The 22,406-nt window shown below is 35.8% G+C and overlaps 1 protein-coding gene across 1 annotated transcript in view; it reads left to right on the top strand.

Moving 5' to 3' along the window:
- LOC127153655 (uncharacterized) overlaps nt 1–22,406 on the top strand; it is a 547,126-nt gene that overhangs the window by 23,450 nt on the left and 501,270 nt on the right. Inside the window, exons 12-16 of the mRNA XM_051094869.1 lie at nt 3,528–3,701; nt 4,169–4,339; nt 4,461–4,631; nt 5,241–5,414; nt 6,768–6,938. Coding sequence (XP_050950826.1) covers nt 3,528–3,701; nt 4,169–4,339; nt 4,461–4,631; nt 5,241–5,414; nt 6,768–6,938 — 861 coding nt within the window. The remainder of the gene's footprint in view (nt 1–3,527; nt 3,702–4,168; nt 4,340–4,460; nt 4,632–5,240; nt 5,415–6,767; nt 6,939–22,406) is intronic.

Below are 22,406 nucleotides of genomic sequence, written 5' to 3'. Positions count from 1 at the left end.
ACATGTTTGTGCATCTTAAGTGAACAATTTTAATTTCAAAAGCGAAAGTAGCTTGTGGGCATTATCACATTAACGATAATTACCTCAGATGGGAAGAACTGTACATCGCTTTGGTTTTATATGGATTATTTTATCAAAGAATATTTGTTTTTGACATGACTTTGTTTAAAAAAAGACACCTCAAGCTTTCTATAAATATACTTCTCATGTTTGTGTCAGGTATTCGCTGAGTTTCAGTTCATTTTAATGACGTTTCAGATAGCAGTTCATTGAGACAGAGAAGACCAAGTGCACCCGTTTGTTTTCTTTGTTTTACAAAAGCACAAAGTTATATTGTTATTGTCAGTGCATACAAATAAATGTAGACCCCTTACAGATTTGAATGATGTATTGCTCCTATCTGTACGATCAAAAATGAAAGTAATTTAAGTTCCTTTATGGGTTATCAGAAAAAATGCCACAAAGTGCGCCAGCACGTTTGTCAACCCCAGAAGGTTAACAATATCTTTACTACCTTTAGCCCATAAAAGATATTGAACGTGGTGGTTGGGTGAGTAATTAATGACAGAATTTTCATTTTTGGGTGAACTATCTCTTTAACTGTGAAATAATTTTTAAACATCTCTTTCCCCAATAAAATTACATTTCCTGCATGGAAATGGTTAAAACATGAAGAAACTATTTTTACCTGCAAAATACACAAACAACTAACCCCAAATAATATAGAAATTACAGAATTATTTACAGAAAAAATAAAATAAAAAAGTCTAATATAAAATGACATTCAAAATGAAAATAACAACTGACCTAAGTTTTATGAATCACCAAGGAACACAATTTCAGCTGAAAATCTTCTACTAAAGGAAAAAGAAAAGTCACCTACACCGTGCAAATTTTCATTTTAGGGTGAATTATCCCTTTAACACTATTTTGGCTTTATTTTATTATTGTGAATGTACTGTGTATCATGACACCATAAGTTCCCCTTGGGAGGCCCCCCTCCATCATCAATTATCCTAATTAAATTAATTAAAACAACTAAACTACAATATATATATATAAATATATATATATATATATATATATATATATATATATATATTTTATTTATTTATTTATTTATGTATTTATTTATTTTATTTTATTTTTTTACAGTGTAGCAGTGAAAACCATCTGTTATCTAGCCTATATTGTGACTGTTTTATATGTGGAAAGTGATCAAATGTCATTCTCTTTATAATTAAATTAAGATCAGCTTGAATCTATGTCATTTGATTTGGGAATTTTCACCAAATATCTTTTTCTAATCAATGACAACAAAATCTCAACAAATCTCTACATTGTATTCCAGTGTTAATTTTGTTGACAAATAATTTTTGTGACGATAACGAAACAAAAACTTGTTTTGAATGACATAAACTAAGACAGAAATCTATTGACGTTTTCGTCAATGAATAAAAACGAGATGACAATGTTAGGGAGGGGCGATTTGTGAAGAGATTCATTCAGAATAAATCTGCTGCGTGGTTAGGTTAGATGCATACATTTGAACTGAATGGTAGCCTATTGATCTGTCCAGCAGGACATAAGCTGTTATACTTTTGCTGCATATCTCATAAAATGAAAAATGTCAATACCTGGGAGTAAAAGAAGAGCAGACATGGATAAGTTTGACGACACAAAAGATCATCAAAGTAGCGCCTCTCGCACAGCGCACGAGTACTCTTTCACATTGATGTTAACCAAGCAATAAAGGACAGAAAATCACTCCCTGCTCTTGACTGAATCACTTTAGTCCCCAGTTTTTAAAAGATTTGTTCGACACCATGGGCACTAGTATACTTTCTATTTTGAATAGTTGCTTAACCCAGGGTTGTGTTCCATTTTGTTTTAAACAAGCAGTGGTTTCTCCTTTTATCTTAAAAAAAACCTGGCCTTGAGGTTGCAGAGATTAACAATTTCTTTCCCATTTCTAAACTTCCATCTTTATGTGAAGCTTTAGAGAAGGTAGTTCTGACTCATATCCCCCTCCACAGCTGAGATCATAACAGATGGGCAATATGGCCAAAATTTTATATCACGGGTTATTATTTTAATTATTATTATTATTATTATTATATTAATTATTATTTCAACTGGGAAGTGTGCAATCTGTGATCGTATGCATTTGCTGAAACTCGCGAAAATCACTTCCTTATGCGTGCAGTTTTTTGGCCATATTGCCTATCTAAGTCATTCATCCCACACTATCAACAGGTGCGTCATGTAGGAGACACTTCTTATATTTCATTTGGTCACCAAAACGTGTCACTGTGGCCTAAAAGCCTCCCCTCGCCTACTCTGGCTCGATTGCTATTCCTGAGGTAAAACGCCCTCTTCATTACCCTACGGACAAAGAAATGTAGAAATAAATAAATGTTAAAATAAATAAATAAATAAATGTGGAAATAAATAAATAAATACATAAATAAATACATATACATGGAAATAAATAAAAATGAAAATAAATAAATGTATAAATAAAATTAAAAAATAAATGTGGAAGAAAATACATAAATAAGGAACAGTTATAAATGATTACATATTTTTTGCTTTTTACTGGGGGAGCGTTCAACCTTTGTTCTCGCAAAATTCCACCGTGTAAATATCCGCAATCCGCAACTGACTCTTAAAGGGAATGGGAGATGAGACTCTGATTGGTTTAATGCACGTTATGCCCAAAACACACCCACGGATCATTAAGAGAATAGGGACAACCCGTTTATACCATGCGCTGGGTGCGCCTAACCGTCCCTAAAATAGCAAATGTGGATTCGGACACGCCCCAAGTGCACCTGCGCCGTGCGCTTTAGACCATGCGCTAAAATAGGGCCCGTGAAGTTAAAGTAGATTTCAGCCAACTAAATCAACTGTAGATTTAGTCGACTAAACTATTATGATTTTTAGTCGACTAAAACTAAAACAAATCAGATGATTAAAATATGACTAAAACTAAATGCCATTTTAGTCAAAAGACTATGACTAAGACTAAATCAAAATTTGCTGTCAAAATTAACACTGGTGTATTTGCTGTGAGTTATGATAAAAGTATTCATGAGATTGAAGAAATTATATTGCATTGAGATCATTGCATTGTGTGCTCGGGAAACATGACTTTTTTTGGCTACAGTGTAGCTCTGCAACCTTTAATGCAATGGCAGTTTTAAATATAATTCTGAAATGAACACTTCATGATTAATTAATCGTGGTGGCTGTTATAGTAAAAATGCAGTAAAAGTTGCCTTCCCATATCCAACAGGGTGTTCAAATCAAAGAGCTAAATTCAGGGTAGAAAATGAAGATTTTTATTTAAATTATGACTATTTTAATTAAATAATAATAATAATAATAACAATAATAATAAAAACATCATAAAACATCTATAAAATAAATTCAAAAATGCATTTTATGGCCCCTTTTATGTAGTTGTGTGTTGAGACTGAAGTAAACTAAAAGATGGGTCCTGTCTTTGTTTTCTTTCTCTGCAGGCTGACTAATAACTGTATTACAGAAGAAGGCTGTGCTGCTCTGACTTCAGCATTTAATTCAAATCCTTCAAACTTGAAAGGGCTGGATCTGAGTGGAAATAAAATAGGAAACTCAGGAACGGTGAAGATATGCACTCTGTTGAAAAACCCACAGTGCAAAATAGAGAAATTGAAGTTTGTATCTTAATTTATCTACATTTCTTTACGTTCATATGCATTTATAGATTTTATTAGATTAACTACCATTATAATGATGAAGGCTGTTAAAGCTTACTTTTTACTTGCACTATGTTAAATATTGTATTTAATACTTTATTAAATAGAGTAACTGAATGAGAATGAGAAACTCGAATGCAATAAGTTGCGTGGGTTTGATTTATGTTTTCCATATTTGGGTGTAGAACATGCACTTGTTGCTGTTGTTGTTATTATTGTTAAGTTAATTCTTGCTATAACCGATTAATCAGCTGAATGTTAATTTTTCATTCCTGTTCAGTCCTGCAGTATTACTGAAGAAGAAAAATCTATTATATTTTATTCAATGTCATAGTTTGTTGTTTTCTCAGATGCTGGCTTCCACTCCTATTTTTTGATGCTGTAATGGTTCATCTTCATTATTTGTTTCTTTTTGTTGTTTTCAGGCTTAGTAAGTGTGCACTAACAGAGGGAAGCTGTTCAGCTCTTGCTTTAGTTCTCAGTTCAGACTCCAGCAGTCTGAACGATCTTGACCTGAGTGACAATAATCTGCAGGATCTAGGAGTAAAGCTGCTCTCTGATGGGCTACAAGATAACTGTAAACTGCGGAAACTTAGGTATATACTGTGGGCCTTTTCTTTGAATTCATGTTCATTTGTTACCTTTTGCTTCGGAAAAAAGTCAAAATAAATTTGAAAATTACATTTTGCTGAACATTACATTTTTATTCTGTTCTAGACTCTCTGACTGTAGTGTAAAAGAGGAAGGTTATAAAGCTCTGGCTTCAGCTCTGAGATCACATCATTTACACCTGATAGAGCTGGATCTCACAGGAAATGATCCTGGACAATCAGGAGTGAAGGAAATTACTGATTCATTGCTGGATGGATATAAATTTACAACAATCAGGTCACACAGCCTTCAGTTATTTAAAACTTTACACCAGATATGAAATCAGCTGTATGAAACTAGATATATTGGAAATTGGAGTGGATGAAGTAAAGTATGATAAAAAGAGGAAGAATTTACAATTACAATTTACAGATATTCAACAGTCACACAACTGTATGAATTTGACAAAAGCTTTGTGACAAAACACAATTTTATCATTAATTTGAGCTAAATAATTAATTGTTCTCAGCTGTTTAGACATTTCTCTAAACTAAGTTGAAAATCAATCAACACATTTTCTGTAATCAGATCACTATAAAAATAAATATTAATATCAAAGACTGAAGTGGAGCCTAATCTTCCACTAATGTCTATGTAATAATTGTATAAAACTAATTCTGAACTGATTTCTCAAGTAAACTCTTTACTACACACACATGCTAAGTTTATCCTGGAGAAATATATTTGTCTGGAGAAACTACAGCCAAATGTCATAATTATTAATTTTACCGTTTAATACAATATGTGGGAGCATTGTTTCTTTTGAATTGGATCCATAATAAGGATGGAGGATTCTAAAGCATGAAATAGGAAGAAATATATAATCTTTTCTTTTACTTCTTGTAGGTTTTTGAAAAGTCCTGTTGCAGAGGAAGCGTGTGAGTATCTCACTAAAGTACTGGGCAGGAGTCCATTATTACTTGAAGAACTGGATCTGAGTGAAAATAAATTAGGAGACCTTGATGGGGAGAAACTCTCTGCTCTTTTGATGGACCCTCATAGCAAACTGGAGAAAATTAAGTAAGTGGGCATGATTTCATGCATTAAATAAACATTATATAAGTTTACATTCTTTGTTTATTAATTGAAAAAGACTGTCAGTCACATGTGTGAGTAGATATAAAGACCTGTTGATCTGATATGTGTTGAATATGTGCGGGATTAATATGGAGTGTCCATTTACACTAAATGCCTTGTTGGCAGAGGCTATTTACACTAACTTCCATGAACTTGATTGGGATAGTTAACACTATAAAAGATGCCAGCTAAACAACAACTCCAGTGGCGTATTTGGTAAAGTGCACTTTAGTCTTTTAAATGCGATCAACCTGGGTTTGAATCAGCCTTTTGGCGAACTTTTCTTCTCCCTCTTCAAATCTCATATCATATTGAAAAGGCATTTATTTTCAACAAAAATGAAGAAAATAATCGGAAAATTGAAAATAAAGTATCGGTTAGGCTTAGGGTAGGTGTAGGGAGGGCTTTATTGTTCAAATAAGGTGGCATCCATTCAAAGAGAGAGAGGATGGAGGTTGCATCGCACTGTGCGCATACATAAACTTGTTGTCAGTGCTTCACCGTGATTCTTATTAATAAAATAGTCTAGATACTAGATCACTACATTATATTCCACAGCAACAAGGTGGTAAAACTGCTGTTTTTGAATGAATGTGTTGTTTGTAGAGAGAGATGCACAGACACGCAGCAGGCAGGTACACACATACAACTGTCATCTCTCTCTTCCTCTCTCTTTGTCTTTCTGTCTTTTCTTAAGATCAGTCGATAATTAATTGAAATAAATGCTATAATTCATTCAAATAAATGTAATCTTACCGCACTATTTCATCTCTGTGTCTGATTTGAAATGGGCAGAATGATAAAGCTGATGAGCTGTAACTGACAAAAATAACTGTAATTTTTACCTATTCTGTCAAATATTGAGCTGCAAAGAGCAATACTAGTTTTAACTTTTCTATAAATTTGGAAATGACAATGGAATAAGCAGGATAATCAACGGCTTGCTATGCATTAAAATATTTTAAATGCACTTCACGGTTTGCCTCCGCATTGTGCATTTAAAATCCTTTAATGCACGGCAAACAGTTGATTATCCCTTACTTAAAACTATAATTTACACTCAATACGTTATTATTGCTTACTGTTTTATAATGTACTTCAATACTGAGGTGCAGATAATTGCCTCTATTTGCAATAAGTATTATAAATTGCAGAAAATCCTGCTGTTTTAACATAGTGTAAATATAACCCATTGCTATTTGCACTGTGTAAATAGCCCCATCACTATTTAACTTAGTGCAAATAGCCGCTGCCTAATAAATAAGGCTGTTTTTTTGTGTGTGTGTGTGTGTTCAGGCTGAATAATTGTCAGCTGACAGAGAAAAACTGTTCAGTTCTAGCTACTGTTCTCTCCTCCAAAACCATCCTGAAAGAGATGAACCTGAACAACAGCCGTCTGCTGGACTCTGGACTCAAAGAGATTTGTAAGGGGCTGGAGAATTCTGTGTGTGAGCTGAAGATACTAAAGTGAGTACATTTCACCACAGCTATTAATGGAATAATAGACATTGAGATATTTGATGATGATGTGAATATTTTAGATTTTTAAATCTGCTTACCTCTAGAAGTAAGAAAAAAAAGGTAATAATACATGTTTGTTGCTTTAGAACACAAGAGATGGTCCTGCTCATGTTCCACAGCCCTCTGAAACTGCAGGGCAGTAAAAATGCAAAACATTAAATTAATACCATAAACATGTGACAAAATACTACACTAATGGCTTAACCCTTAAATGCATACCACGGGTCTCATTTTTTAAAGTTAGAAATCAGCTCTCTTAGTATTCCTCAATCTATTTATTGTAAACAATACAACAAGAAAAATAAATAAATAAATAAAAGAATGTCTGTTTTCTGATTAATTTTGTATAAAAAGTGTATAGGGTCACGAGAGACACAAGGTGTGTATTAGTGTGCTTATTTTTTCTGTGTGAAAAATATTCAAATATCTGATGAGTAAATGCATGCAATTCCCCCATATTTATTTGAGGTGGCACTGTTTAATAGACAACAATGATTTGACATTTCACTCATAAATCACTGCAGGCATAAAACAAAATAATATTTGGTAAGATTTTAGAATAGGAAACACTTATTCACTATTAACTACGACTTTTCCCTCAATAAATTCCTAATTTGCTGCTTATTAATAGTTACTAAGGTAGTTGTTAAGTTTAGGTATTGGGTAGGATTAGGGATGTAGAATAAGATCATGTAGAATAAGGCATTACTATGTGCTTAATTAGTACTAATAAATGGCTAATATTCTTGAAATATGCATGCTAATAAGCAACTTGTTAAGAAACCGTAAAATAAAGTCTTACTGAATATTCTGAGCAAAAACTGAACTGGTTTGAATGGCTTTACTGCAAAACAATTACTGTATGCCATGAAATATAAAATGTCACTGTTATTGATGGTGGATGTGGTGAATAAGCTGCCAGCGATCAAAATATTGACTTTGAAGTCATTGAAAATGATAGTTTTGTGAATATGATTGAGATCGCGAACATGAGCCAGATGCTGAACGTACTATGGAAGTGCCCTCTGACGATAACTGCGATGGTGCAATCATCTGCTCAAATTGAACCCTTCTAAGTTTCGAAAGATAACGAAATATGCTTTATTTTATTCTTCTACAATTGTTCTTAAAATATCAAGAGAGTTGTTTGCTATTGTAGCAGTTATATATCCATGCTGGATATATAGGTCCGGGTCGCTAAAGACCCAAATATGTATTAGTGATTCGCGAAAAATTCATGCATTTAAAGGAACCGTATGTAAGAAATTTATTTCAGTTAATCATAAAATGGCCCTGACATGTCACTAGACATTAAGAAATCATGTTCATTTCAAATACTTATATCACTGACAACAGTGGTCCGGCCAGGATATTGTCATTTAAAAGTGATAGTTGCAGCCGTCAACTGATGTTGATGTTGTCATGTTGTGTTTTGGTCTGAGGCGCCACCCTCCAGCTATCTACCAATCACGAAGTCAGTAGAGTTTCGTCATCCGGGTTGGCAGCTCTGCTCTAGTTACAGCTGCAGCTACGAACGTGTCGGATAAAACATGTATAAAGTTACGAAACCTAAAAGACCTCGTTATGAATCCGAAGTACGTCGTGACAAAGTACGAAATAAAACAAGGATTTATATAGGAGATGCCTTTGACAGATGGAGACGGCTGAAAACGGAGAAGAATTTTGTTGGTATAGGCTAAAAGCCCCGTGCTTCCGTACACAGTGGATTTTCCACGGTCGTTCCACGGGGGGATACGCCGTTCTACAGTATTTTGAAAGTGATTGCAGTACCAGTTTTGGCCACAATCCTACATACGGTTCCTTTAAGTGGTAAATGAACTACAAATATTTGAATAAAAAAATTTTTCTTTAGGGCCAGGCCTACAAACCTGCATGACTTTTTGTTCTGCAGAGCACAAAAGAAGATATTTTGAATAACCTTGTGGCCTGCTTGTGAATTTGAAATTTATCATATTTTTATTTTTTAAAGTTGGTCAATGAGTTATAAGTTTGTTTAATTATATTAAACACATTAATCACTGAACTTATAAAGTCTATTTAGTAATATGTTACTGGTAATCCTGGTAAGTTTGTCACATTTAATTTGGTTATTTAAATTGTGTAATAATATGATGACACGTTTTTCTTCTTGGAGCAGATAATTATTATTATTTTTAATCACTTTGTTTAGGTTAAAAAAAATCCCCTCATATGTCGTAATATGATTTGTAGTGTTATGCATGTTTACAGAGAATTGCAATTTAATTACAGCTGTTCTAAAGGCAATAATAGCTCAATTTTATCAAAACAGTTAATATTGAAATTAAACACAGTTTACACAAACATGGAGAGAGTAAATCTGTAACTAGTGGACAGAACTTCTGCCTGAGGTACAATGCAATATGACTGTGTACTGTTTTTCAGAGCTGTTGAACTTTTGTTCAATAATTCACTTAGTTTGAATAATGATGTTAATTTCATTCATACATTCATTCATAGACTTTCAAACTGCAGTATCACTGAAGAAGGTTATAAAGCTCTGGCTTCCACTCTGAGATCATGTTCTTCACACCTGATAGAGCTGGATCTCACAGGAAATGATCCTGGACAATCTGGGGTGCAGCAGCTCAATGATTTACTACAGAATCCAAACTGTCAACTGAAGACACTGAGGTGAGTTTTCTTAACAAACAAACAAACAAACAAACAATAAACAAATGAATGAGCAGTTTTTTTGAAAAAGCTTGTCTGAAACAGATCAATTGGCAGTGGGTGGGTGTTTCAAAGGAAAGAAGTCCAAAAGAAGTCCAATAAAGTGCATCCATCTATAATAAAAAAAGTGCCTTACACAGCTCCGCGGGTCCCAAAGGCCACTTGTAGTAAACTGATGTTTCTGCAAGTAAAATATACATTTTAACATGTAATAAACACTTTAATATAGCTTGCACTAACTGTCATACATACAAGTTGTTCCAGGCGGATGACGTAGGACGTATGTGTACCGCATGTGCCGCTGATCTTTTCTTAATTTAGCAAAGGGAAACCAGTCTCCTGTTGGCTTATATCGAAGTCTTCTGACATTTTTCTTTAAAAATCCTCCTTTTGTACTGCTAATTTGAGACCATTGTTTTATTTTGCTTTTTCCTGTGTACTTCCGCATTCGAGATTGAGTACTTTTGGCAATTGCAATAAATCTGCATTTTGAACAAGATTAATCTCATACTAAAATTATCAAGATTTAAAAACAGATTTTTAAAACCACCTCTACCCCTGACCCAGTCTTTCCCCTCTCTACCCTTTATTTATTGTCATATGATTTATTTTATTCCAATTTCTATTTATTAAGTATATTTTATTTTTGTTACCTTTTTAACTTTTTAATTTTGTTGTTGTATTATTTTCCCTTTCTTTTCTATTTATTCACTTACTTAAACTTAAACTTACTTAAACAGTGTTTACAGAGACCCTTTTCATGTGCTCACCCAAATCAATTATCCGTATCCTGTCATAAAATTAATTCATTTCATGATTAATGTTAAAATGATAGGTAGATCCTCCTTCAGTGACTGTGGCGTCATGACAGGTGTCTGCATGTTTACATTTTTTGTAAGCTCTTTCAGTAGCTGTGCTCTAATACAAGCCTCAAAGGCATCAGGGCTAACATGGAGAGAACACAGCTCTGGGTTTAGGAAGTTTTATCAGTCCAAGGGCATCAAGATAAGTGATGCAGTCTTCACTACTTTCCTTTTACTAGAGCACAGCTACAGAAAGATCTTGCAAACAATGCAAACATGGCGACTCCTGTTATGACGCCGAAGCCACTAAAGGAGTTTCTCAGCGCAGATTTCACTCGATATCCGGGTGTGTTTAGACTCTTTGTGGGGAAAATTGATGGTACAGCATTTGGTTTAAGCTTACACTCCTATCCATCGCCACCTGTAAGCTCTATCAGTAGCCATGGGCATTGTATCAGTATTTTATTTTCCAAGTTCTGTATTCCAAGTTGTGTTGCGGTAGAAATAGAGTTGCTCACTGCCAACAGCTCACTAGGTACAACCGTTCTATGTAATGAAAATAAATGCACCCTCCATAGTCCAAAAATATGTATATAACAATGTGGATTTTTTTAAAATAACGAAAATCTTTCATGAATTTTCTACTACATATTTCAGTAAGAGACATAATTTACGTTATTTTATGCCATACAAGTCTTAATACCCAGGGTTCCCTTTAACTACTGACTGAATCTCTACATCGTCTTTAACTGTCTAGATGTTCAATACATTTTTGTCTATACATATGAGCAAACATATCATTTAATGCACATAACATTATTTTTGTGATTTCTCCATTATTAAAATGATTTTATTTAATACATCAAATCAATAAAACACTGCTAAATTAATGTTAGATTAGGCCATCAGTTTGGCAATAGCACAACATACATTACATGGCAAATGCAGTCAATTATAAAAATGATTATTACATACCTGTGATTTTAAAGAAAAGCTGGATTGATCTAGCACAACGCTGCTTTTTCACATCAGCATCGGAAAGCACCTAAAAATATATGCAAAATCAGACTCCATTTCCCATCACTCACTGCCTAGGGACCTGTTACAGTCTTCTTCCATTTCCTATTAGAAGGACTATAAAAGATGCACATTTGCTGACCCTGGGCATTTAATGTTTCCACAACTTAGCACTGCACAGCGTCTTGTGGTCTTGTTATGTTTATCGTTTGGTTTCTGTATAGATCTGCATTTGTCTCTCTCATAAACACTACATGTGCGAATCGGTGGGCAGGGCTAAACACAGTGATGGCAATCTACTTCTGCAGAGGTGGTGCTTATCCACACTGTTACATCAAAGAGTAGAACATTCCAAAAGTTGTCTTTTTTCCAGTCTGCCTTCAATATAAGCTGTTTTTAGAGTAACAACAAAGTTTTGAGTTCTGAAATGTACATGACGTTTTTATAGTATATAGTTTTTATAGTATAGTTCTTGTATGTCAAAAGATAAAGGTGATATTGGTTTCTCAGTTCCTTTAAAGATTAAAACAACAACAAAATAAATCTGTGAGTTGTTCTTTTGTGGAAAAATTAGAAGTGCATTACATATTGGCAGCTGATATTATTTCCCTTTAAATTTCAATTATCCAGAAGTAGTTTTACAGATATTTGGTACTGGTATATTTGCATTCACCAATCTCGCATTACTTGACATCTCCTCTTGTCTTTGTATGGTACATGCAGTTGTCTTACATTCATTGTGCTGTAAATTAAATTTTGACTTAATTTATTGTTATGTAAGTTCAAAGTCCTCCATTCTACATTGTTTAACTTTATAGTGATTCACCAGGATAACCATAATTACACATATACACAATACAATTGATAATGTTTTTTTTCTCTCTCTCATTAGACCAGGATAATACAGTCACACTGGTTCAACTGAAATGCAGATAATGTCAATGTCCCTGTCTCCAGGTTGTTACAAACTTCTGCTGCAGAGAAAACCTGTCAGTATCTGACTAGAGTTCTCCACAATAACCCGTTACTCCTAAAGGAGCTAAATCTGAGTGGACACAAACTGAGCAGCACACGAGTGAATCAGCTTGCTGTTCTACTGCAGGATAAACACTGTAAACTCAACACCCTGACGTGAGTATTATTTTTGTTTGTTATTACACCTTTTAAAGGGGTGCTATTATGCTTTTTCACTTTTTGAAAAGTGTGTTGGTGTGTATCTTTGGGCATAAAAAAAGATCTATAAAGTTACAAATCTTAAAGTCCACTCCGAAGTGAGATATTTCGTTTTTAAACAGTCTCTTTCCAAGAACTACAACAAACGGCTCCTTTGGACTACAGTGTTTGTTTCCCACATGTGATGATGTCACAACGTGGTCCATATCGATAGAATATCATTTTTTCAGAAGGCTGGCCTTCATTAAACCCGGAACTAATCGAGCTATTTCTGCCTGACTAGGAGAAAGATATTGTAATAATGTAAATTATGTGAAAAATAATGTATTTTTCGAACCACCAATCATGAGAGCATGTTCTAGTACACCCCCAAAACAAAATCAAGACTTCGAAAAAGAGCATAATTGGACCCCTTTAATAATCATAAAGAAATCAGGTGACCAAAACACAATCATTTTCAGTACTCACTGAATGTTTGCATGAAGTACATTGTGTTTGTAAATTCTACCTTTCCTGTTCAATATTTTAGGCTGCATAATTGTAATCTACCCAAAGAAAGCTGTTCAGCTCTCGCTACAATCCTTAGATCAAACCCCAGTCTGAAAGAGCTTGACGTTAGCAACAATAATCTGCAGGATTCAGGAGTGAAGAAACTCCAACATGGATTAAAAAGTGCAAACTGCTCACTGCAGAAGCTCAGGTGAGTTTAATAAGCAAGCAAAAAAAATAAAAAATAAAAAAATAAAACTTCCTTGTAATAACTTTCTCTGTTGTTTAAAGTTTATATTACTGTAGTAAACAAAAAAGGGAAGACCTGCTTCTGTCAGATGATGAATTATGTTTTTTATTTTCTTTCTTTTTTTTTTTACATTTATTTTAAAGACTTTCAAAATGCAGTATCACAGAAGAAGGTTATAAAGCTCTGGCTTCAGCTCTGAGATCAAACCCTTCACACCTGATAGAGCTGGATCTCACAGGAAATGATCCTGGCCAATCAGGAGTAAAGCGGCTCAATGATTTATTACAAGATCCAAACTGTCAGCTGAAGACACTGAGGTGAGAATTTATGGAAATATATTTACAGTAATACAAACTGTTGTAAATTCAAGAAAAAAGTTTTTTTTTTTTTTTTTTCATCTGAAACAGCTGGTATTTTCAATTACACCACATTTAGTTGAAGACTAAATTGAATACTGCTTTATCTTCTCTTTCTTCAGATTTTTGGGTCCTGCTGCAGATGAAGCCTGTCAGTATGTGACTGGAATTGTGGGTATAAACCCATTACTCCTAAGAGAGCTGAATCTGAGTGAATGTGAACTAGGAGACAGACGAGTGAATCAGATCGCTGCTCTACTGCAGGATAAACACTGTCAGCTCAATACACTGATGTGAGTGTTTATCTTTATGCTTTAATATTTATAATGTTCAGTAGTCAACATTTGAAGTGGATCAAAACCTTTCATCAGAGTTGTCCTAAATAAACAATAAAACAATACCCATTCTTGTCTTAGGGCAACTTAAAGTTTGTTCATGTTGTACATTATTAATGTTTATTAATGTATTTTCAGTAACTAGTTAAAGAGGTCATGACATGACCATTTTGTACCATTGAGATATCCTGTTTCATAGTTCATAGTTTCATAGCTTAAAACCTCCTGGATCATGAGGTGCAAGGTGATATCACCTGGGTACAAACATTTGCATAAACACTGCCTCCAGAGCAAGACGTCGACACAATAGTCATCTTCTCACCAAAGGCCTGTCATTCACTCGTTTAAGGGCTGGCGCTTGAATGCCAGTGTCGCATTGTGTCAAAAGCAAATAGAACTTACAATCTCTGCCGCTATCTTGTCTACACTGGTCCACGTCCACATGCTTGAGTCTGTCAAGAGGACAAATGGAGTGAAAAAGCTTGTTTAAAAAGCTTGTTTGAGTCCCAGCATGAGGAACAAATGGATAGTTTATAGGCATCCCAGATCGTGTCAGAGGACTGATCGAAGCATTTTGCTTTGTAAATGAGGCACAGTGTTATGGAGGGTTTACATAGAAATAACTGTTAAAAGATGAAGCAGTACTAGATCTAACTGCAGCTGGGTGCATCACAAACCGTAAATAAATGATTTCATAATACTTTATCTGGAAATTATTGTTTTATTTTTAATCATGTTGTCAAAACACTCTCATGCAATAATGAAGGTGTGTTGTTACGGTTTCCTATACAATGACATTAGCCAATCATAACAGTGGCCAATTCCTGACAAGCTTTAAAGGACCCGCCCCTTAAAATAGGCCGTTTTAAAGAAAGAGTCAAAATGAGGGTTGAAAATAATCATTATTTGTTTTTGTTTGTGTGTGTGCAAAAAAAAAACAAAAAAAAAAAAAAAAACACTTTATTAACATAAGTAAACCTCAAAGAACATATAATGACCCCTTTAAGATTAACATTTTACATTTGTTTATATTAAGCAGATACTTTTTTCCAGAGTGACTTATAAATAACAATACAAGCATGAGCAATTAAGGCTGTCATTGTTGTTCATTAAAGATTTGTTTTTAATAAACTGAATAACTTTTTTTCTTTTTTATCTTTGTTCTCTTTTCTTGCAGACTAAATAATAACAGTATTGCAGCAGAAGGTTGTGCTGCTCTGATTTCAGGGTTTAATTCAAACCCTTCAAATCTGAGAGAGCTGGATCTGAGTGGGAATAAACTAGGAAACTCAGGAATAAAAAAGATCTGTTGTCTGTTGGAAAATACACAAAGCAGTTTGAAGAAACTGAAGTGAGTATTTTCATTAATGTACATTCATATGAATATACATTTATAAATGTCCATTTGATTAGAATAACTGAGAAATGAGACTATGGAGGCTGAAATTATTTATTTCAAAGCAATGTTTAACCCACACTTTACTGAACCACAACATAGTCATGCTTATTTCATTAATTGCAGAATAATGTGACATTGTATTTATAGTGTTTTTTAAAATGAAAAATTACTGTCAGACATGGACTGAATAACTGAGTTATTTTCTCTTTATGTCTTAAGTCTGTGTGGATGCAGTATTACAGAGAAACAGTGTCTTATCTTGACTTCAGCTCTGAAATCAAACCCATCACACCTGAGAGAGCTGGACCTGAGTTGGAATAAAATAAAAAACACAGGAGTGAATCGCTTATGTGATGTACTGAAAAATTCACACTGTAAACTGGAGAAATTGAGGTCAGTAGTCAGTCATATTTTTTTATGTATTCATTCTTTCATTCATTTATTTAGTGTTTTTTTTCTTCATCTACCTGTTTGCTAAGAAGATTTTACAGCTTAACAGAATAAAGACTTCTTGTTTCTCCAAATGTAGGTTAATATACTGTGAAATGACAGATGAAGGTTGTTCAGCTGTGACTTCAGCTCTGAAATCAAACCCATCACACCTGAGAGAACTGGACCTGAGTGGAAATCAACTAGGGCAATCAGGAGTGAAAAACCTCTGTTCTTTACTGAGCAATTCCCAATTTAACCTGGAAAAACTAATGTTAGTAACATTATGTATAGCAAATACATTGTGATGTGAGCTAATGGGCTGATGGTTCAGTATGGATTTGAAATCCATAAAAGAGCATTGTACACTAAAGCATTTCAAACATTGTTGCTATAAAATTATTTTGTATGTTGAAATCTGGCCAGTGTTTGCTGTGAAATTAGATGTGAAGTGAGAATAGACTAAAATCTAGCGTAACATGAATGAAAATAGATTGTTCAGACAGAACTACTTGGTTTTTACATCACTATTGTTACTTGATTACTTGATCTACTGTTAAGTAACATTAGTATTTGGTGATAATAAACTATACTATAAAATTACTTGAACTAAATTATGATTTATGTCAACTTTCCGTGATTTTATAACATTATAAAGGTGAAAATTATAAATTTAAGTGTTCATTTTACAATTGGTTCTGTAGTTGATCATCTATGATGATCTACATTAATGAAATTCACAAACATTCTTTGTCCAAATGAATATTGTTTTTAATTTTTCTATTTCTGTCTTCAGTCTATGGAGATGCAAAATCACAGAGGAACAGTGTCTCATCCTGACTGTAGGTCTGTGTTTAAACCTTTCACATCTGCGAGAGCTGGACCTCAGTGGAAATGAAATAAAAAATACAGGAGTGAAGATCTTATGTGATATTCTGAAGGATTCACACTGTAAACTTGAAAAATTGAGGTGAGGAATGTGTCAAATGGCCAGCCGTGGCCTAAGGGTTAGAGAGTCTGACTTGTAACTCAAAGGTTGTGGGTTTGAGTCTCATGTCCTGCAGGAATTGTCAGTGGGAGGAGTGAATAACCAGCACTCTCTCCACCCCTCAATACCATGACAGAGGTGAGAATCCTGAGCAAAGCACCAAACCCCCAACTGCTCCCTGGGTGCTGCAGCATTGGCTGCCCACTGCTCCGGGTGAACAGTGCCATGTTAAGCCTTTGTGGGGCCCTGGGATAACACCATTTCGGGGGCTCCTCTATCTGCCCTTTTAATTAATTTAATTAATTAAATATCACTCACTATTAAAAGGGTTTCGTCCTGCTCTTCATCGAATCTGTTAGCAGTTAATATTTTAAAAATGTATAGTTTTGTTTCTCTGTTTAACAACATTAACTTATAATAGTGAAAGATGTCTGTCCTCGGGTAGATTGTATGTTTCCCAGCTTTGTGTTGTGCTTGTGATCTTTGCATTGGCCCAAATTGATTCATAGAAATCAAAACAGGAAGCGGGAGACCAGCCAGCAGAGGATTCCGCTTGGTCTTAAAGCCTTCCTGGAGTGGCTACATTCGCATTTTAAATGATATTTAAAAATAATTATTAATTTTTTTATTTGTATGGTCTAGGTGGTCATACAGTGGCCTGCAAATAAAAGAGCTGCATTTCATATAGCTTTCATATGGAAGCTTCTCTGATGTATTATCACAAAGAGAATTGTCTCGGGGGGCCCCCTAGTGTTCAGGGCCCTGGGCTGCAGCCCATGTTGCCCATTAGGATAACACGGCCCTGTGGGTGTGTGTTCATGGTGTGTGTGTTTACTACAGTGTGTGTGTGCACTTGGATGGGTTAAATGCAGAGCACAAGTTCCGAGTTTGGGTCACCATGCTTGGCCCATCTTTTGCAAAGAGCTTGAGTTCACATTATATTTTCTGAAAAATACTTATCTGTAGTGATGATTTGTGATCTGGTGAAATGAAGATAATATCTTTTCCTGTCTGATTGGCATGAAATGCTATAACAATAACTTTGTAGAGTAAAGAATTATTTGTTTTTCATTTCTCCCAATGTAGATTAGGATGCTGTGATATGACAGATGAAGGTTGTTCTGCTCTGACTTCAGCTCTGAAATCAAACCCATCATATCTAAAAGAGCTGGACCTGAGCGTAAATCAACTAGGAGAATCTGGAGTGAAAAACCTCAGTGATCTACTGAAGAACCCACAATGCAAGCTGGAAAAATTGACGTTAGTAACATTATACTGTACAGCAGTTAACAGACTGTTTCATTAACCCCTTAGAATCCTGTTACCATTATATATATATATATATATATATATATATATATATATATATATATTATTAATTATTTATTTATTTATTTATTTATTTATTTATTTATTTATTAATATTACATGTGTTGGAGCACAAATATAGACATATATAGTATCTTTTGAAAGCTTACTTTAATACAGTTCGTAGAATGGGAAGAAGGAGGTGGGAACCAGTGAACATTTAAACACTTTAATTATAAAATAAACAAACACAAAAGTAAAGCGGCAGACCCTCAAGGACGACTGCCGCACACAAAACACAAATTAAAGTCCAGGCCTGGTCCTCTTTCGTCTTCCACTGTCGTCACTCCTCATTACCATTAAACTCCACGGGCCTCACTCCATTCCCACGGCTCATGGTCCCGCCCCACTCGTTACACTCATAATCTAATATTACAGAATACACGCATCAACTTAGATCAATTTACAAACGCAAACTTTATATCAGTACTTAGATTAGGTTGTTATCTTCAAATTTAGACTATGCCTGCATCCCAATGTGCATATTATCCATCCTAAATTCTATGTGATAGCAATAATTTTCAATATTATTTAGGACAGATAGGGTGGATATTATGCATATTGGGACGCAGGGTATGCTCACTTTTCTGTGAGCTTCCACAGCTACACGGCATCATAATATGACTATATGCGCTGATAAATGCACGTGATGGAGTTGAATGGTGCGTTTTCTACTAGTTTTGCCTTAACACATTTGTATTGACAGGCAATTACGTCATCATGTAATGTGTCATATGTCTGGAAATCTCTCAATCAGATCTGTCCAAAAAGACATTGATCAAACTCCTAGGCCAATCTGTTATTGATTTTTGCCTTTCCAAATATTAGGAAGGAGGATGCAGAGTTGGGAAACTATGGATTGTGACCAAATACAATAATAATTATGAATTATGAAGTGTTTTCTGTAAAATGAGACCATTTTTATCCATTTAGCCTAATGCATATGGGTATGCCTGAAGTCGCAAAATCGGGACCCCTAGAGGACATATTGCCACCCTTCAAATAAATCTCAATAACTTAAAATATATATATATATATATATATATATATATACAAAGAAAATAATTTTTTCCACTGTTTATATATATATATATATATATAAATATAAACACATGTGATTGGTTATAATGCTCAACGCTGCAGACTGCACTCAAAAAAGGATTTGATGCAATGTAATAAAGTAATTTTAAATGTAATAAATGTAATAAATCTACTTTAAATGAAATGCCGCAGTCAACACTTTCATGTGACAGTCAATCTAGCTTACTACAATACTTAAATGAAACCAAAAGTATACATGTGTAATCATTCACAGACAGCACACTCTGTGTTCAACTAAAAAAAGATCCTCATTGCAGCCCAGCAGTAGAATTTGCTGATTTGTCTTCAACTGACTGTAGATCTTTATGTTCCCCTTCTAGGGAACTTAATGCTGCATCCCTCTAGTGGACACTTTGGGGAACGCCGACAGCGTGACCAGTGTCTGAAGCACGTGTGAAACAATGCCAATCTATTGGTCCACGTGGCTCGTGACGTCATAGGCGGGGGGGCTGGGGGTATAACAGGGCACCTGTTGAATACGTCACCAGTTTTTTGTTGTCTTCAGTAGCCATCTGTAGTAGCAGTGTGTATACTGTCAGCTAACCCTGAAACAGCATTTCAAGAAGTGTGTGCCTCTGTGTCCCAGGTTTTTGACACCCGAGGACACGCATGACTTGTGCATTATGTACCTGCATGTGGAGCATGTGGAGCAGTGCGTTCAGGCTTGAGGGCTCCGAATGCATGCATTGTTTCTGATGCGTAAGCTCTGGTCATGTTTGTCGTTTGTCTCGGGTGGAGAGGGGCAAGTGTCTGCACCTCGCGGGTCGGGTCCTGCTGCTGTTCATTAGAATCCTCTAAGTCTGATAGCATGGTGCTTTGCTCCTTTAGGAGGAGGTTGATGTGGTTGGTGAAGATGATGATAGTGTAAGCACTGAATCATCATCAGCCACCCCTAGCTGCACATATGGGGATATGCTGGACGTGATGGATCACGCCCCTAAGCCTTGGATTGGTCTTGCAATTTGCCGAAACGCAGCCATCTAGATGAGCATTTTTTGGCCGGTCTTGACCGCCCCACCCACAGGAGTCTTCCATGTCTTCCTGATCTCCTTTCAGAGATTTCTAGATCTTGGGGGAAAACATATTCCTTTTGGCTACGCATCTTTCAGCATGCTGACTATGCCAGTGTTGAAGGTGTGGCTGACCGTAGATACACAAAGATGCCCCCTGTTGAAGAGATGTTTGCGAGCTATCTCTCACAGAGCAAATCATCTTCTTTGAAGGCTCCTGCCCTGCCATCAGCAGTGTTTCAGGCCACCTCACTACTGATTGGCAGGACGTATGTGGCAGCAGGTCAGCAGGGTTGCAAGCAGCCCACCCCTACCTCGCCTCTGGTAGCCCCTTCCGGTAGCCCCTTCCTATGTACATAGCTATCTAAGGATATCTGTGTGCACGCTCAGTAACTGCTCCCCTTCCTAGGGTCTTAAGCAGCATTCTCTTCGCTTGTCCATCTGTGCTATATCACCTGCTATGGTCTTAAATAGATAGCCCACTTTAGTTGGTCTGGCCAGTCTGTACGAAGACCTTCTGGCTATCTAGGCTAGCTATGTTCTGTACTCTGATCTACAAGCCTTCATAAGACCTTTAGGACATAGCTACCTGAGGCTGGCTGTGTTAGCTCACCTGCTCGCTCTCACCTGCTCGCCCTATTTAGACTTATCTGTGTCTTTTGAGCTCTTTTAGGGGCTTTAAGTCAGCCCCCTGTGGTCTTATGTATTTTAAGCTAAATGCTTACAAAGCATACCTATCTGAGGGTAGCCGTGCGTGTTACCTGGTCGGGTTGTTTCAAGAAACCTATTCTGGCCAGGTCATGTGAGTGGCCCAGGATGTCAGTGGCTAGGCCCCTTTCTGAGGATAGACTGGTCTATGTCTGTCACTTTTCTTGGTTCTCCAGATGGGCAGGCATGCGTCTCTGCATGGTGTAACTGGACTTTGTTTCCACTAGAAGAATGCAGCAGTAAGTTCCGTACAAGGTAAACGTCTCAGGTTACCCATGTAACTATGGTTCCCCGAGAGGGAATGAGATGCTGTGTCCCCTGCCATGCCTTTGGCCTACCTGTTTATGTTTCCTTCAGTCAACTGAACTGGTAACGTATTCAACAGGTGACCTTAAAAAATAACCCCGGGTACCCGCCTGTGACATCACGGGCCACATGGACCAATAGACTGGCATAATTGCAGGAATTCCGATATGGCATGAACGCAGCTTTTTCAGTCTCGCTCCCGCAAGATTATGTCCCATGCCCGCCTGCTCCCGCAGAAATAAATGTTATCTCGTCCCCCTCAGAGCCCAGGGTATGCATCAACATTCACAAACCACTGTTATTCTTAACAGAAAAGCAAGCATGGGCTGCTGCGTGCATACATGGCAGAATGTGAGCAAACAAAGCTTTATTAAAGCTGATATCTCAGTTCATCGCGATCTCATAAAGCTCTTATAACACAATGAATATATGCACAATTAATCTTTGTTGTAATGAGAGGATTCGTGAGCATGCAATATTCAGCACTGTGCAAGAACTTTTTAACGGATTGGCCAATGCGTTCCAGAAATCAACAGATGGCTACTTTGCTCACGCTGCAAACACGTTTTAAACTGAAACTGCCTATTCTTGCACTTACTAATAATTGTTATGTTGTATTAGTTGTTCTTACTGCTTTTGTGCAATACGTGAATAACACACCATAAAAGAACACCACACTGTGTCTCCACTGACTACCGCAACTCTCTGTCATATTCACAGAGTGATGAAAGATATACCGGTATGTAAAGTCTTTGGAGTGACTCCTGTCAGTACAGAATTGTGACTGATGTTAATCTAGAGTGAAGTAATAGTCACATGAATTCTGTTTTGACTGATCAGTTTGTGGTCATATTGCAAAACATCTGACCTGAATCAAGGAATCATGGAAGTAACCCAAATCAGAATCAAAAATATCAGATTCCATGTGGTTTGTGCTGTTTACACTGTCATGAAACAGTATGAGTTGCTT

The sequence above is a fragment of the Labeo rohita genome, chromosome 22 (genome assembly GCF_022985175.1).
Source record: "Labeo rohita strain BAU-BD-2019 chromosome 22, IGBB_LRoh.1.0, whole genome shotgun sequence".
NCBI classification, from domain to species: domain Eukaryota; kingdom Metazoa; phylum Chordata; class Actinopteri; order Cypriniformes; family Cyprinidae; genus Labeo; species Labeo rohita.
Note: the sequence above shows the minus strand (reverse complement) of the source record. Positions and strands in the feature narration are given on the sequence as shown.